Source organism: Phocoena sinus, chromosome 3 (genome assembly GCF_008692025.1).
Source record: "Phocoena sinus isolate mPhoSin1 chromosome 3, mPhoSin1.pri, whole genome shotgun sequence".
Lineage (NCBI taxonomy): Eukaryota > Metazoa > Chordata > Mammalia > Artiodactyla > Phocoenidae > Phocoena > Phocoena sinus.
In genome coordinates, this window is record NC_045765.1 from 9,470,649 (window position 1) to 9,485,498 (window position 14,850).

General features: G+C 52.8%; 1 protein-coding gene across 1 annotated transcript in view; it reads left to right on the top strand.

The window, feature by feature from the left end:
- CACNA1A (calcium voltage-gated channel subunit alpha1 A) overlaps positions 1-14,850 on the top strand; it is a 312,111-nt gene that overhangs the window by 283,727 nt on the left and 13,534 nt on the right. The window contains exons 34-40 of the mRNA XM_032627805.1: positions 757-873; positions 1,217-1,282; positions 1,458-1,573; positions 2,929-3,079; positions 6,638-6,765; positions 8,974-9,070; positions 11,495-11,600. Of these exons, the coding sequence (XP_032483696.1) occupies positions 757-873; positions 1,217-1,282; positions 1,458-1,573; positions 2,929-3,079; positions 6,638-6,765; positions 8,974-9,070; positions 11,495-11,600 (781 nt within the window). The remainder of the gene's footprint in view (positions 1-756; positions 874-1,216; positions 1,283-1,457; positions 1,574-2,928; positions 3,080-6,637; positions 6,766-8,973; positions 9,071-11,494; positions 11,601-14,850) is intronic.

The window sequence follows — 14,850 nt, forward strand, 5'->3', positions numbered from 1 at the left end:
TCCCGTCCTCCCCATTCCCGCTCGCCAAGGGGGTAAGAAAAGATGCTCTTCCGCTTCTCCAATTGGCTTGAGCCACTGCTCCTCTTGGCCGTGGGGTGAGGTCAGGGCGGGCAGGAGAGGGTGGGCAGCTCAGCAGGGCAGGGCAGGGTGCCCGGTGAGTCCCATGACAGATGCATTTCTGGCCCGAAGCGTAACATGCCCTCGGAACCCACACATGTCCACCAGGCCTGAGCGTGCTGACTGCCCCCACCCCGCCCTGGTGTTTGTGCATCGTACACGTGTGATGGATTCAGCAACTTGACCCGCTTGTGTCCTATTGTCTCAGTGCATTTGGTTGTTGGGAGAAACAAAAACCATCTCGGATTTTTTTCCTGATTGGATGATTCGGATATATTTTCTTTTCCTTGTTCTTTTGTTATTTCTTCCGTGACCCGACCCACCCACGCTCCTTTCTCTTCCTTCCTTTTTCTTTCCTTTCCCCATTGAGGGTGGGGCTGGCAGGGAGGGTTTATGCCTTTGAGTTGATGCCTTTTCCTCCCTTCTCACCCTTTCTCCTCCCCACACCCCACTTCGTTTTTTCGAGTTTTTTCCTCCGCACCATTGCATTAATAGTGCTTTCTCTCCTCTCGCTCCTTATTTGGGGTCTTGCTTGCTTTTTCCTGTTGGTTGGCTTCATGTAGGGGCCTCTGTGAGTGGTGACAGCTCTGAGCCCCTGGGGGTGGGTGGATGGTCACCCCTCTTTCTCCGTCTCCCCAGAATAACTTCATCAACCTGAGCTTCCTGCGCCTCTTCCGAGCGGCCCGGCTCATCAAACTCCTCCGTCAGGGTTACACCATCCGAATTCTTCTCTGGACCTTTGTGCAGTCCTTCAAGGTGAGCCCCTGGCCCTGCCTCCAGCCCAGGGCTGAGAAGAAAAATCAGGATCCCCCCACCCCAACCTGCTCTGGCTGAATCTAGAAATCAGGGGGAAATGCCTCTATGATACACCTTGCTGAGAATGTGTTATATGCAGGGGTCTTGTCTAACTTCCTGCCCTGGTGTGTCATGAGAGCTCCAAGGGGAATCTCCCAGAGCCACCAAAGAGGCCCACCAACCCTGGCACCACTCAGGCACAGCATGCGGCCACCCCATGGGGGTGGAGAACTGGGACAAACGAAGGAAACAGTGTGGATAAGGGGCCCCCAGCACTATTCTTAATTGCCTTCCTTCCCACCAGGCCCTGCCCTATGTCTGTCTGCTGATCGCCATGCTTTTCTTCATCTACGCCATCATTGGGATGCAGGTGAGTGCCAGCCCCCCTAATGTTCCCACAGCACTCCCAAGGAGGGCCACCGCCCTTAGGTGGGGGTGGGTTAAGGGAGCCCAGTTCAGAGAGGCAGCCCTGAAGGTTGAGTGGAGTTTTCCCGGAGCCACTAGGGGGCGCGGCCACCCCTAGTCATCACCATCTAATTCCCCAGGTGTTTGGCAACATCGGTATCGACGTAGAGGATGAGGACAGTGACGAGGATGAATTCCAAATCACTGAGCACAATAACTTCCGGACCTTCTTCCAGGCGCTCATGCTTCTCTTCCGGTGAGAGGGGGGCACACTTTCATCCTTCTCTTCTGGTGGCGGGGGGGGGCATGCCCTCAACCTTCTGTTCCACTGAGGTTTGGAGTGGGCGTGGGGGACCAAGGGACCCTGGCAGGGCAGGAGCTGAAGGCCCTGGGACGTAAACATGAAGGCGTTTTCAGGCATTAGCTCACTGAATCCTCCTGAGCATCCTGTCTAGAGATTCTTGGCAACCACACCTGACAGGTGAGGAAAAAGGCTTATAGACTCTGAATAGACTCTGAGGCTTGATTCTTAATCCTGGCTGCACTTAGGGTTCCTTCATTCATTCATCAGAGGTTTATTGAGCACCTATTGTGTGCCAGGCGCTGCTGTAAGTACTGGGAACAAAACAGAGACAATATTCTCTGCCCTCTGGGTGCTTATATTCCCATGGGGGAGGCAGACAATCAATAATCAAATTATAGCGGATACTGATAGGAGATAAAATTCAAGATTAAGAGGGACATGGAGACACAAAAGAACAAATAATGTGTGATTCCACTTACATGAGGTACCCAAAATGGGCAAATTCTTAGGGGAAAAAACTAGAATCAATATTGTCAGGGGTTGGGAGAGGGGAATGGGGGGAGTTATTGTTTAATGGGGTACAATTTTTCAGTTTGGGATGATAAAAATGTTCTGGAGGTGGATAGTGGTGATGGTTTCATGGCACTGTAAATGTGCTTATTGCCATTGAATTATACACTTAAATGCTTAAAATTATTAAATTTATGTATATTTTTGTCAAACTAAATTTTTTTCTCAAGTAACAACTGAAAAAAAAAAAAGGAAGGCTGATAGGTCACACCTCCCTTGAGGAGGGTGATATTTGAGAGAAATAGTTGAGAGAGGGAGCCATGTGGATATCTGGGGAAGGGTAGAGGGTACAGCAAGTGCAAAGGCCCTGAGGCAGGAGCATAGCTCTCATGTTGGAGGGCAGCAAGGAGACCAGTGTGCCTGGAGCAGAGTAACCTGAGAAAGAAATAAGAAATGACAATCACCTAGAGAGAGGGAAGCTTTTGAAACATACCTATGTCTCCAGGCCACATCCCAAACCAGTTAAATCCAAGTCTGTGGGAGTTGGGCATTGGCATCAGCATTTTTAAAAAACATTCTCCTTGGGCTTTAATACACAGCAGCCAAGGATGAGAATCCCCCTCTCTGAGCTCCAAGAGGAAAAAAGTGATTTACCTGGGACTTGAACCAACACCAGTCCAGCTCCAGAGCTTAAGTGTTTAACCTCAATGCTCTGCCTCCCTTGGGGGGCGGGGGGTGGTGGTGCTGGTGCCCAGAGATGGGTGCCCAGGTCCCTGACGCCCCCTCTCTGTCCTCAGGAGTGCCACTGGAGAGGCTTGGCACAACATCATGCTTTCCTGCCTCAGCGGTAAACCCTGTGATAAGAACTCTGGCATCCTGACTCATGAGTGCGGCAATGAATTTGCCTATTTTTACTTCGTTTCCTTCATCTTCCTCTGCTCATTTCTGGTGAGTCTGTGGACATGTGTGGGTGGGCTCCCTAGACCTGGCTCCCTCTCAGGGTTGTGGATGCTATAGAATGTGGCTGTGTCGCACACTTTCTCCCTCCAAGCCTGGGCCAGCCCAGGATTAGGTTAACCACTGTTCCTCACCCTCGACACTGTTGACGTTGGGATCTGCGTCATTCTCTGATGGAGGTTGTTCTGTGCATGCTAGGATGTTTGACAGTTTCCCTGGCCTTGATCCACTAGATGCCAGTAGCACATGCCCCACTACCCTCCCAGTTGTGACAACCAAAAATGTCTCCAGCCATTATCAAGTGTCCCCTGGGGGAGGGAGCAGAATCTCCCCCATTTGAGACCCACTGGGTATGCTGAGGGAAAAACTAATGGAGCTCAGAGCTGGCCCCAGGACCCATCTAGCTGAGCTGTGGGAGACTCCCACCTGCCCTCTGAAAGGTGGGTGCCTTCCTCTGTACGATCAGGAGGCAGGAAAAAGTCAGCCACATAAACATTCTCTGGGAGCTGTGGGGCTTTGCAAAAAAAATTGAATGGGTTTTCACTAGTAAAAGATAAGTTTGTCAAGAGGACTCTCCTAGGACCAGAGAATATAAAGCACTGCAAGGTTGAAACAAGGAGGAATGAATATATTTACCAGGAACCTCCATCCTGCGCTCTCTTTCTCTCTCACTCTCTCTGGGGCCTCATCTCGGCAAATTATTTTTGTTCTCCGCTCTTCCTGGAGCAGTTTGAGCACAGTCAGAAGAACTATCTAGGTATTTCAAGCAGAGGGGATTTAATATAGGGACTGGCTACACAGGCTTGAAAGAGCAAACAGAGAACACTGAAGTCACCAGGGATTAACAACTGCAAGAAGGCCAGGGCTGGGGTATTAAAAGGAAAAGAAGGTGTTACTAACCAACCCAGCTGCCCCTGGAACCCCCGAGGGAGCGCTGGCACCCTAGCTGTCTGCTGCCCCTGGACAACTGAAGACAGTTTCCTGTGGCTGCTGTCACAAAGAACCACAAACTTGGTGGCTTAAAACAACCAAAATTTATCCTCTCACGGTTCTGGAGGCTAGAAGTCTGACCACAGTGTTGGCAGGGTCATGATCCCTCCAGAGCCTCTAGGATAGGATCCTTCCTGGCCTCTTCCAGCTTCTGGTGGCCACAGGTGGTGTTCCTTGGTTTGTGGCAGCATCACTCCAATCACTGCCTCTGTCATCACATGGTCTTCTCCGTGTGTGTCTGTGTCCAGATTTCCCTCTTATGAGGACAGCAGTCGTGTTGAATTTAGCCGACCTTAATCCAGTATGATCTCATCTTAACTTGATGATGTGCACAAAGACCCTTTTTTCAAATAAGGTCACATTCACAGGCACAGGGGGCCAGGATTTGAACATATCTTTTTGGGGCACACAGTTCAACCCACAACACAGACCCACATGGGAAGCAGAAGGAAGCTCCTCTCCTCCTTCTCTCCCCTCCCCAGGCTGGCCCCCTAACCATGGCTCCTACTGGCAGGATGTAAGCTGCCCAGGGAGTGTGGAAGATGTTATTTTCAGAACTCAACCCAAGGACCAGCGTCTGTCAGCCAAAGCCCAACACATCCACCCTCTTCAGACCAGCAGTCGGTCTCACACTGAAAGACTTGCAGCCTAAGTCTCACAGCAGCACACCCTCCAAGTCTAATGTCAACAGCCATTGACCTAGACGGTCCCTTGCCCAGTTCCAAATTCCCAGAAGAGAGTCCGAATGGGCCATCCTAGCTCCTGGTCAAGTGACCACCCTTGTTCTAGTAGCTTTGGGTGCATATGGAGACACAGTCTTATACTACATCCTATCTGGGAAGGGCAGGCACCCTAGAAGACATCTACAACACTTGATCATCAGCCCTTCATAGGCAGGAATTTTTGTTTAGTTCACTGCTGCATCCCCAACACCTAGGACAGTGACTGGCCCACAGCAGGTGCTCGATCAATATCACAAAATGATGAATTAAAAATAGAGTCACTAGCAGACATAGAGAATGGGCTTGAGGACACGGCGGGGAGGGGAAGCTGGGGCGAAGTGAGAGTAGCATTGACATATATACACTACCAAATGTAAAATAGATAGCTAGTGGGAAGCAGCTGCATAGCCAGGGAGATCAGCTTGGTGCTTTGTGACCACCTAGAAGGGTGAGATAGGGAGGGTGGGAGGGAAGCTCAAGAGGGAGGGGATATGGGGATATATGTATGCATATGGCTGATTGACTTTGTTGTACAGCAGAACCTAGCACAGCACTGTGAAGCAATTATACTCCAATAACGATGTATATAAAAGAAATAGAGTCACGAAAGTTAGGGACACCTAGAATTACAGGTCATTTATTAAGCACCTACTATGCTTACTTCTACACATTTGCTTAATACCCGCTGTGTGCCGGGCCTTATACTAGGCCCTGGGGTTATAAGGAGAGAACATATTTCTCTCAGTTTGCAGGGGTGTTGGGCAGACAAGTCAGGAGACAGTAGCAATACAATCTGATAGGTGCTTTGATAGGGGAGACTCAGACTGAAGGAAGGAAGATTTCAAAGAGTGGCCCTCAGGGACTGTGGGCAGGGCTTAGACCATGTATTGATCAAATTGGTTGCAAGTAACAGAAATTCAACCGAAACTGACAAGTGAAATATGCAGTTCACTAGCTTATATAACTGAAAAGTCCAAATGAGGCTGCATCCAGACAATAGCAGACCCTGTCCTCTTTGCTGTTCTCCTTCACACTGGCTTTATTCTCAAACTTTCTCCCTATAAAGGGAAGATGGCTGCCAGAGTGCCAGCAAAAATCCCAAGGAAGGCTCTCATTGGCCACCTTGGGTAATGTACCCCTCCCTAACCAATCACAAGGTCATGTGACCACCACCTGTGAAGCCAGCCACACCCAACAACAGCATCTAAGTATAAGGGCAGGGGTTTCCCCAGATGCCATTATCCAAAGGGAGAAAAATGATGTCCACTGAGGGAGCAGCATTTACTAAGGCCTGAAGGCAAGACTGATGCAAGCACCCCATGTGCTAAAGGCTAGAAGAGCACATGACAAGGTGCTACAAGATGTAGACAAATGCAGGAAAATTCATCCATCCATCCATCGAAGAAATATTTGCTGAGTGCTTACTTTATGCTGAGGATGGAAACATGACAGGGTTCTGGCCCATTGGGGGTCAGGTGTGGGAGGATTTGGGGTCATGGTGGTCCCCTTGGTGTTGGCCTCTATTTAACACAGCCTCTCTACCTCTCCCTCTGATTGTCTCTGTCCATCACTGTTGGTCTTTATCTCTTTGTATCTTTCTCTGTCTCCATCTTTATCTCTGTCTCTGTCTCTCTCCCCCATCTCCATTTCTCCATCTCTCTGTCTCTGGGCTCCCTCTGTGGGCATGTGTCTTTCCTCTATCTCCCCCATCTCTTTCTCTGACTACCCTTTTCCCATTTTTTATCTCCCTCCCTCTCTCCCTCTGGGCCTCTGTGTATATGTGTTTGGATGTGTCTCCCTCTCCCCCACCCCATCTTGGCCCCTGGGGTCCCCACAGATGCTGAACCTTTTTGTTGCTGTCATCATGGACAACTTTGAGTACCTCACCCGAGATTCCTCCATCCTGGGTCCCCACCACCTGGATGAGTACGTGCGTGTCTGGGCCGAGTACGACCCCGCAGCGTGGTAAGCAGTCACCCCAAATCCTCCAGCCACATCACCCACCTTTCTCTGGCACTGGAGCACAGTCTAGGTCAGGATCCAGACCTTGGGGTGTTGGCTCCCTGGAGAGCCAGCAGGGATTTCAGGAGGATCAGTCTAGAAAAAAAAAGATGAGAATCAACACCCTCACACATCCTGGATTAAATGATTTGGGTACCACTGCTGCCCAAACCCCAGGTTTTCTGAGAGACGAGGGAGGGGATCCACCATGAGTTCACCTCCTATGAGTCTCTCCTGCCCCCGCCACTGTGAGGCTTCCAGATGGTGAGGACAAGTTATCCAGGCCCCAGGAAGGAAGCCAGAGGCCTCTCAGCCTCATTTCTCCTGGCGGTATGGGGAGAAGGGCTGGTTTAGTACCCTTGGCAGACAGAATTGGCTGCCAGATCAGAGTGGTGGAACCCAGCTCCCATTGCGATCCCAGGACCCTGGAGCAGGTGGTCACACAAGGCCAGGGGAGAGGACACAGAACCTTGGTGGTCCTTGCATCTTCATGGTCATGAAGGGAGTGAGCTCTCCCATCTCCGTAGGCACAAGAGCGCCCCCTCCTGGTTGACAGGTGATGGTTTCCAAGGGTGGTCTCCACCCTGCTCAAGTGTATTGAGTGCCTGCTCAACACCAAGCCCTTGCAGGATGCTCAGAGCCCACCAACCACAAACTGAGGATTCTAGTTCAGGCTGAGCTTGGGGCCTGAGAAAGCATTAAATGGGGGCCCTCAGCAACCTGAACACTAGAGGGGAGCCTCACGAAGAAGGTGGGGTGGAGTCGATCCTCGCCATTCTTTCAGCCCCGGACAACCCTCCATGAGACCAAGAGGCTGGGGTGAGCTGCGGGGCTGGGGCTTGACTTTCAGCTGGTTCCTAACTCTTCCTCTTTTGATTTTAGGTCACAGCAGTTGGATGCTGTCCCCCTGTCCTCTATTCCACGAGCCCCCCCAGCCCCCAGTGTAGCCCATCCAGATTGTGGAAGAGGGAGACACAGAGAGCCCTGGGGGAGGTTCCCCCAGCCCAGAGCTCCCAGCCCACTCCAAATGAAACCCTCTGCCCCAGGGTCTGTGAGTGTCTGGGAACATCTCAGGGACCTTCACTCATCCCACATCTCCCCTACTCTAAGCCAGGGGGTCCCCAGCCCCTGGCATCATGACCTCACTGTGTGCACGGGGAGCCAGTGTGAACGCAGCTTAACCCCGTGCCTCCACTAATCCCCTCTCTTCTCCTTTCAGCGGTCGGATTCATTATAAGGATATGTACAGTTTATTGCGTGTAATATCTCCCCCTCTCGGCTTAGGCAAGAAATGTCCTCATAGGGTTGCTTGCAAGGTTTGATTTCCACTAAAACCTGCTAGCATCCATGGAATGAGTGTGGCTTGGGGTTCTTCAATATATATATTTCATATATATATATATATATATATAAAATCTAAAAACAGAGCCATCTCTCTCTTTTGCACTAAACTAGAAAACTTAGCCAACAGAATGCAGTCACATAGACTTGATGAAGCATGGAACATATATCTCTCCGTTCCCTTCAGCCATTTCTGCTTGCTCTTAGCTGAAGCTGCCCATCCCGGGGTCTCAACGGCACCCCAAATCAGACACATCCGGGGGGACTGTAACTTTGCATTGACCCCCCCCCCACCATCTCCTCCACTCTCCCCTCCTCCACCCTTCGCCTCCCAAAGCCCCCAGCCCTCCTTCCACTGCCCTGGCCCCTCTTCCCCATCTAGGCCCCCTCAGAGACCAGCCTCAGCCAAACCAGAGAACTTGACCCAGTTTTTTAAATGACACTGAACCAAAGCATTGCTTCCAAGTGAGAAGCCCCCACTTCCGTCCACATTCCACCAGAACCATAGCCCAGAGTCAAAAGTGAATCTGACTTTTCTCTTCTCTCTCTCTCTCTCCCTGCTCGTAAGCAGTGAAATAATCTTTTTTTTAATTACCTCTTCCATTTTTTCCCTCCTCTTTTCCATTTATTTGAAATACCTATTTTATCGTTCTCTGCATCTTTCTCTCTCTATTTTTTCGGCTCGTGTGATTTTTTTGTTTTGGTTTTTTGTTTTTTTTTTTTTTTTTTGGTTGTTTTTTTTTTTTTTTCCTTCCTTTTCTTCCCCTCCCTCCACCCACCCTTCCTTTGGTTCTCCGTTCCCACCCCCGTTTTTGTTTTCGGTGCTGCCAGGGGCCGCATGCCTTACCCGGACATGTATCAGATGCTGAGACACATGTCTCCGCCCCTGGGTCTGGGGAAGAAGTGTCCGGCCAGAGTGGCTTACAAGGTAGTCTAACCCTTGCCGACCACCAATGTCCGGGCACTGGGGATTTTTCAGTGCTGACCAGGAACAACCAGCCGAGTCTCTTTTTCCAGCATTACTGTTCTTTTTTTTCTTTTTCTTTTTTCCTTTTTTTTCCCCTTTCCTCCTTGAGTAAATGGATCATGACCATCCCTTGATTCTAAGCAGTATACTGTGTCCGTCCTTTCTGATCAGTGTGTCTTGGTGTTTTGAGACTCTATTATGGCCGACACGCCGGGGGGAGGGTGAGGGGAGCCCCCAGGTCCCCTCGCACCTGGTCCCCCAGGAACCAAATTGGACACCCTTTGGGAGGTGGGGGTCGCCAATGAGCCCAGAGCGGCCCCCATGCCCAGACCTGGGCAGGTGCCTTGCAGGGAGGGGCTTGGACCCCATCTTTTGTATCTTGAGCCCCCAGGTCTCACGGTCCCACACACACACCTGAAGCTGATCTCTGACCTAGGGCCTTGGGGGATCCAAGATTTCCCAGGGAGCACCCAGAGCCTCTCCTCCCCTGCCTCCCCCCTGGAGTTGCTTCCCCAGTCTTCCTGTCCTTAAGCCACCCATCTCCCTCCAAGACACCCCAACATGCCTCTCCATTGTTCCAGAGTGGGCAGGCGGGCCGCAGCTGGACCCCTGGACCGTGGCACCCTGATGCAGGCCATGCACGCTGCCTTGGCGGGGGCCTGGGGCGGGCAGGCACCATGGCCGACCTGGGGGGTGGTGCATGCTGGCTGAAGGAGCCGCCAGGCGGCTGGGCCGGGCCACCCCTCTAGACCCCGTCCCGGAATCTCCCTTGGCACCCAAGGACAGATGCTCTGTTCCCCCTAACTCATCCACTAGAAGTTCAGAGATGACCTTTACAGTCAGCCCTTCCCAAAAACAAAAAATGGTCCCATCATTCCATTCACCCATCCACCTTGGCCTCCTCTGTCTACAAGAGTCCTCCCTCCCCTCTGTCCATCCCATTTCTTCCTGCCTCATGTAACCACCTCCCCACAACCTCATTCCTCGTCCTCTTCCCTCCATGAACTCCTCCTTCCCAGGCGAGACCAGGAGATGGCCCCACCAGCCTTACTACCATGTACCTGTCGCTTCTCTAATTTTCTTTTGTCCTTCTCTTGGTCTCTCCTTGGCTGAGTGTGGGTGTGTGTGTGAGCGTGTGCAAGAGAGAGGGAGAGAGTGCCCTTCCCTTCCTGGTCTCTGTGCAGGGCCGCCACGGGTCCATAAGGCACCTTTGTGCAAATTTGAAACGAACATCCTTTGCACAGAACACTTTGTCTGTGGGAAAACAATTGGAATCCACCAATGTGGGGAGAGCAAGACACTTTTCCACTATCGGCTGGGAAGTTGTCATTTAAATACACAAGTCCATGATTTCTAAGATGGGGAGCCCTTTGTGCAGTGCACAGCCTGCACAGCTGTGCACAGTGGCCCAGTGTGTATGTGTTTCTCTGTCTACCATCTCCCTCCCCACCCTGCCTCAACCCATCTCTTGTGTTCGGCTCTGAGTCTGCCATCCCCTTCGCCATCTCCAACTCTGTGTTTCCTGCTGACCCGTGTCTGAATCCTCTGGTGAACATCAGTCTCCATCTCCGTGCCACCTCAGCCTGGGCTGGTACACACTAGCCCAGCATCCTCTCCCACGCCACCAAGCATGGGGGACAGAGCCCCTGCCTGGGATACAGGGAATCTTTTCTTCCCTGGGCCATGGGAACACCTCCCTCACCCCTTCCCCCTGCCATTGCACAGAGAGCCAAGATCCGGAAATGCCCCTGAGATACACTTTCCACGGAGCTATGAATGAGTCTCGAGATTCCGTCTGCATGCGCCCCTGTCCGCTGTTCTGTGTGTCATGGCCTCGCTGCATGTGCTGCGCGAGGGGCCCGCCCCATCAGCAGGGGGAGTCGCCTGCCTGCCGCTTCTCGGAGGAATGATGCGGTCTGTGGCCATCTGGTCTGGTCTGGGCCGAGCCAGGGGTTGGGGGTGGAGAGCCAGCGGCGCCCCCGGCGGCTGCGGCAATGGACCCCTCTGCCTGGCTGCTGCATGCCTGCTGCGATCTGGCTTGTACTCTTCTTCTTTGGGGTCAGAATGGAACGGAGCTGTCCAGAAGAACTCTGGGGCAGGGCAAGGATGTGGGCCAACCCTGAAAATGCCAGCCCTAGGGTCCAGCAGGCGGGCGAGGAACGGGCAGGGGCTCCGCAGCATAGGAGAGCCCCCAGTGCCCTCCCTGAGGGAGCCACCGAGGGCAATGAGGAAATGGAACACCGGGACAGGTAACCTGAGGGTGGGGGGCACCCTAGCCGCTGCCTTCAGAGTTCTTCCTGGGGCTCCCTGGGTAGGGTGGGTCTGGCTCACGGGATCCGGGAGGGGTGCCTGGGAATGACTGCCCTTGCCTTTGGTTTTCTGTAGAGGCTCCTGCGGATGGATCTGCCTGTTGCCGATGACAACACCGTCCACTTCAATTCTACCCTCATGGCTCTGATCCGCACAGCCCTGGATATCAAGATCGCCAAGGGTAAGGGCAGGAACGGGAGCAGAGAGGTGGGGCAGGGTGGATGGAGGCAGGGCCTCGGAGGGCTCAGCCATTCACCTGCTCAGCAAATACTGAGAGTTTCCCTCCTGTGTGCCGGACACCGCTCTAAGCCTGGAGGATGCAGTCACACATCCAGTGGGGGGGGAGGCCTCCCCAACGAGGTTGTGAAGGAGTCACATGGATACCTGGGGGGAAAGCGCTCCAGACAGAGGGACCAGCGGGTGCAGAGCCCCTCCCCCCACCTGGGGCTATGTTGAACTGACTTGCGCTCTGCTCATGGGGGCACCAAGCAGCCTCGAGAGCAGAGGAGGCACCTACTCCCTCTAACCACAGTGGAGAGAAGCTAGGAGGAGGCCTGATATAACTCACGTGAACACAGGATGGTGGCTCGGAAGGAGGGGATGTGGAACATTCAGATTCTGGATATTTCCTGGGAGTCAAGAGGACCAGATGCTGATGCGTGGAATGTGGGGGGTGAGGGGAAGAGGCAACGAGGCCACTCCCGGGGGTTGGAGCCCCGGTGCGTGAAGTATGGAGCTGCCGTGCCCTGAGACAGAAGAGATAGCAGGGGCAGGTTTGGGGCAAAGGGAGGGCAGGAGGTTGGTGTTGGAGGTGACACATGAAGATGGTGGCTAGGCAGGAGGCTCTCCAACTTACACGTCTGGTGGAGGCCCCCCGAGAAGGTTCTGAAGGAAGTGAGGGGATGAGTCTTCCTGGCTGTGTTGAAGATGTAGAGTCAGGAGGCGTCAGATGCTGGCAGCTTTTAAGCCAGGAGACTGGACGAGCTCTCCAAGGGGATGAGTGGATCGACAGACCCCCGAAGACTGAGCTTGGGGCCACCCCAGCATTAAAGGTGGCCAGGGAGGTGGGTGGAGACCAAGGCAACTCAGGCTCCTAAAAGGCGTCACCAGTGTGTCAGGTGCTGCCCGGCAGCCAAGAAAGATGAGGACCAAGAGTGACTAGGCGATCTTGTGCCAGGTCGCCACTGGTCACTTTGACCAGGGCAGCTCTGGTGGAGGGGTCATGGCCCTCCTGCCTGGAGTGGGTTTCTGAGGCCTGGCGGTAGAGCGGATGTGACTTGGCAGCTGACGGGACAGCAGGGCAGAGAGAGCAGCACATGCGTCACCAGAGAGAAGGAAGTTGAGAGAGTAGCTGGTGGAGGGCTGTGTCCATCGTCCAGAAGAGGGTTGGGAATCAGGGGCTGAAGAGAGAGGCCAGGACTCCACCCAGCTGAAGCCCCTAGGAGGCTATGAGGAAGGAAGGCTGCACTTTAGGGACACATGTTCTTTCCAGGGCCCTGGGGAGAAGAGGGGGAGAAGGAGACAAGACTGGAAGTTGCTCGGAGTGGGGACATTCAGGGAAGGAGACCAGCAGCTTCCAGTGGGACAGTGCCCAGTGAAGAGGTGGGGCACATTGAGGACGACATTATTAGAGCCAGGAAACATGCAGATGAAGGTAGAGAGAGCAGGAGGTGCACCCAAATGGAGTGAGAAAGAATCAGGAGGCCGAGACTCAGGGGACAGCATAAGTGCCACTTGTCTGGCACACAGTGTAAGTTTCTTTCTCATGCAACAAGTCAGAGGCAAGTGGTCCAGACTTGCCAAGCATCTCGGTGCACATGACCAGCAGGGGCCCAGGTTCTGTCTGCGTTGTGGCACTGCCTGCCCCAGACTGTTTGCTCATCAGCATGGTTGAAGCTGGTGGAGGTTCCAACCCAGGGAGGTGAGGAAGCAGAAGTGTGAGCAGCAGCTTTCTTGTAATCACGTGGGAAAGTGGACTCACCTTGCCCACCTACCTTCCCTGTCCTCAACTGTAAACCTTGGCAGAAGACTTCACCCTCTCTGAGCCTCAGTGCATGTATTAGCTAGCTATGCCATGTAACAAGTGACCACAAATTTAACAGCTTAAAACACACCTACTTATTAGCTCACAGTTATGTAGGTCAGAAGTCCAGGTGGACTCAACTGGACTCTCCGTTCAGGGTCTCACAAGGCCAAAATCAAGGTGGCGAGGCCACCTTCTCTAGAGCTTCTCTGGAAGTTCCGAGGAAAAATTTACTCCAAAGCTCCTTTAGATGTTAGCAGAATTCAGTTCCTTGTGGCTGTAGGACTGAGGTCCCTGTTTCATTTCTGGCTTTTAGCCAGAGGTTACACTTAGCTCCCAGGGATGTATCTAATTCTTTATGTGCTCCAAATCGCTCTAACTTCTTCTGCTGCCAAGAAAATGGTCTGGAGCTCCCTGGTGGTGCAGTGGTTAAGAGTCTGCCTGCCAATGCAGGGGACACGGGTTCGTGCCCCGATCCGGGAAGATCCCACATGCTGTGGAGCGGCTGGGCCTGTGAGCCATGGCCACTGAGCCTGCGCGTCCAGAGCCTGTGCTCTGCAACGGGTGAGGCCACAACAGTGAGAGGCCCGCATACCGCAAAAAAAAAAGAAAGAAAATGGTCTGCTTTTAGAGGGATCACCTGATTAGGTCAGACACACCCAGATCAGCTTACAGTCAGCTGACTTGGGACTTTAATTACATTTGCAGAGTCCTTTCATAGCAGTCCCTAGACTAGCATTTGATTTAATTTTTTTTTTTTTTTTGGCTGCGTTGGGTCTTCGTTGCTGCCTGTGGGCTTTCTCTAGTTGCAGCGAGTGGGGGCTATTCTTCATTGCAGTGCATGGGCTACTCATTGTGGCGGCTTCTCCTGTGGCGGAGCATGGGCTCTAGGCAAACGGGCTTCAGTAGTTACAGCACGTGGGCTCAGTAGTTGCAGCACACAGGCTTCAGTAGTTGCAGCACGTGGGCTCAGTAGTTGCAGCACACAGGCTTCAGTAGTTGCAGCATGTGGGCTCAGTAGTTTTGGCACGCAGGTTCTAGAGCATGCAAGCTTCAGTAGTCGTAGCACGCAGGCTCAGTAGTTGTGGCTTAGTTGCTCCGTGGCATGTGGGATCTTCCCGGACCAGGGATTGAACCAGTGTCCCCTGCATTGGCAGGCGGATTCTTAACCACTGCACCACCAGGGAAGTCCCAAGCATTTGATTGAATAACCAGAATTTTGCTGGGAAAGAAGGAGCAACTTTAGATTTCTGCCTGCCACAGCTCTGTAAAATGGGTCTAACAGTGCACCTACTCTTGGTACATAATGCCTTTGAATCCCAGCTGCTGTTTCCCTCTGGGGACCTGTGTTCAGGGGTCTGAAGATAACCCAAGACCTGGGCTCAGTGATTCGCTAGAAGGACTCAGA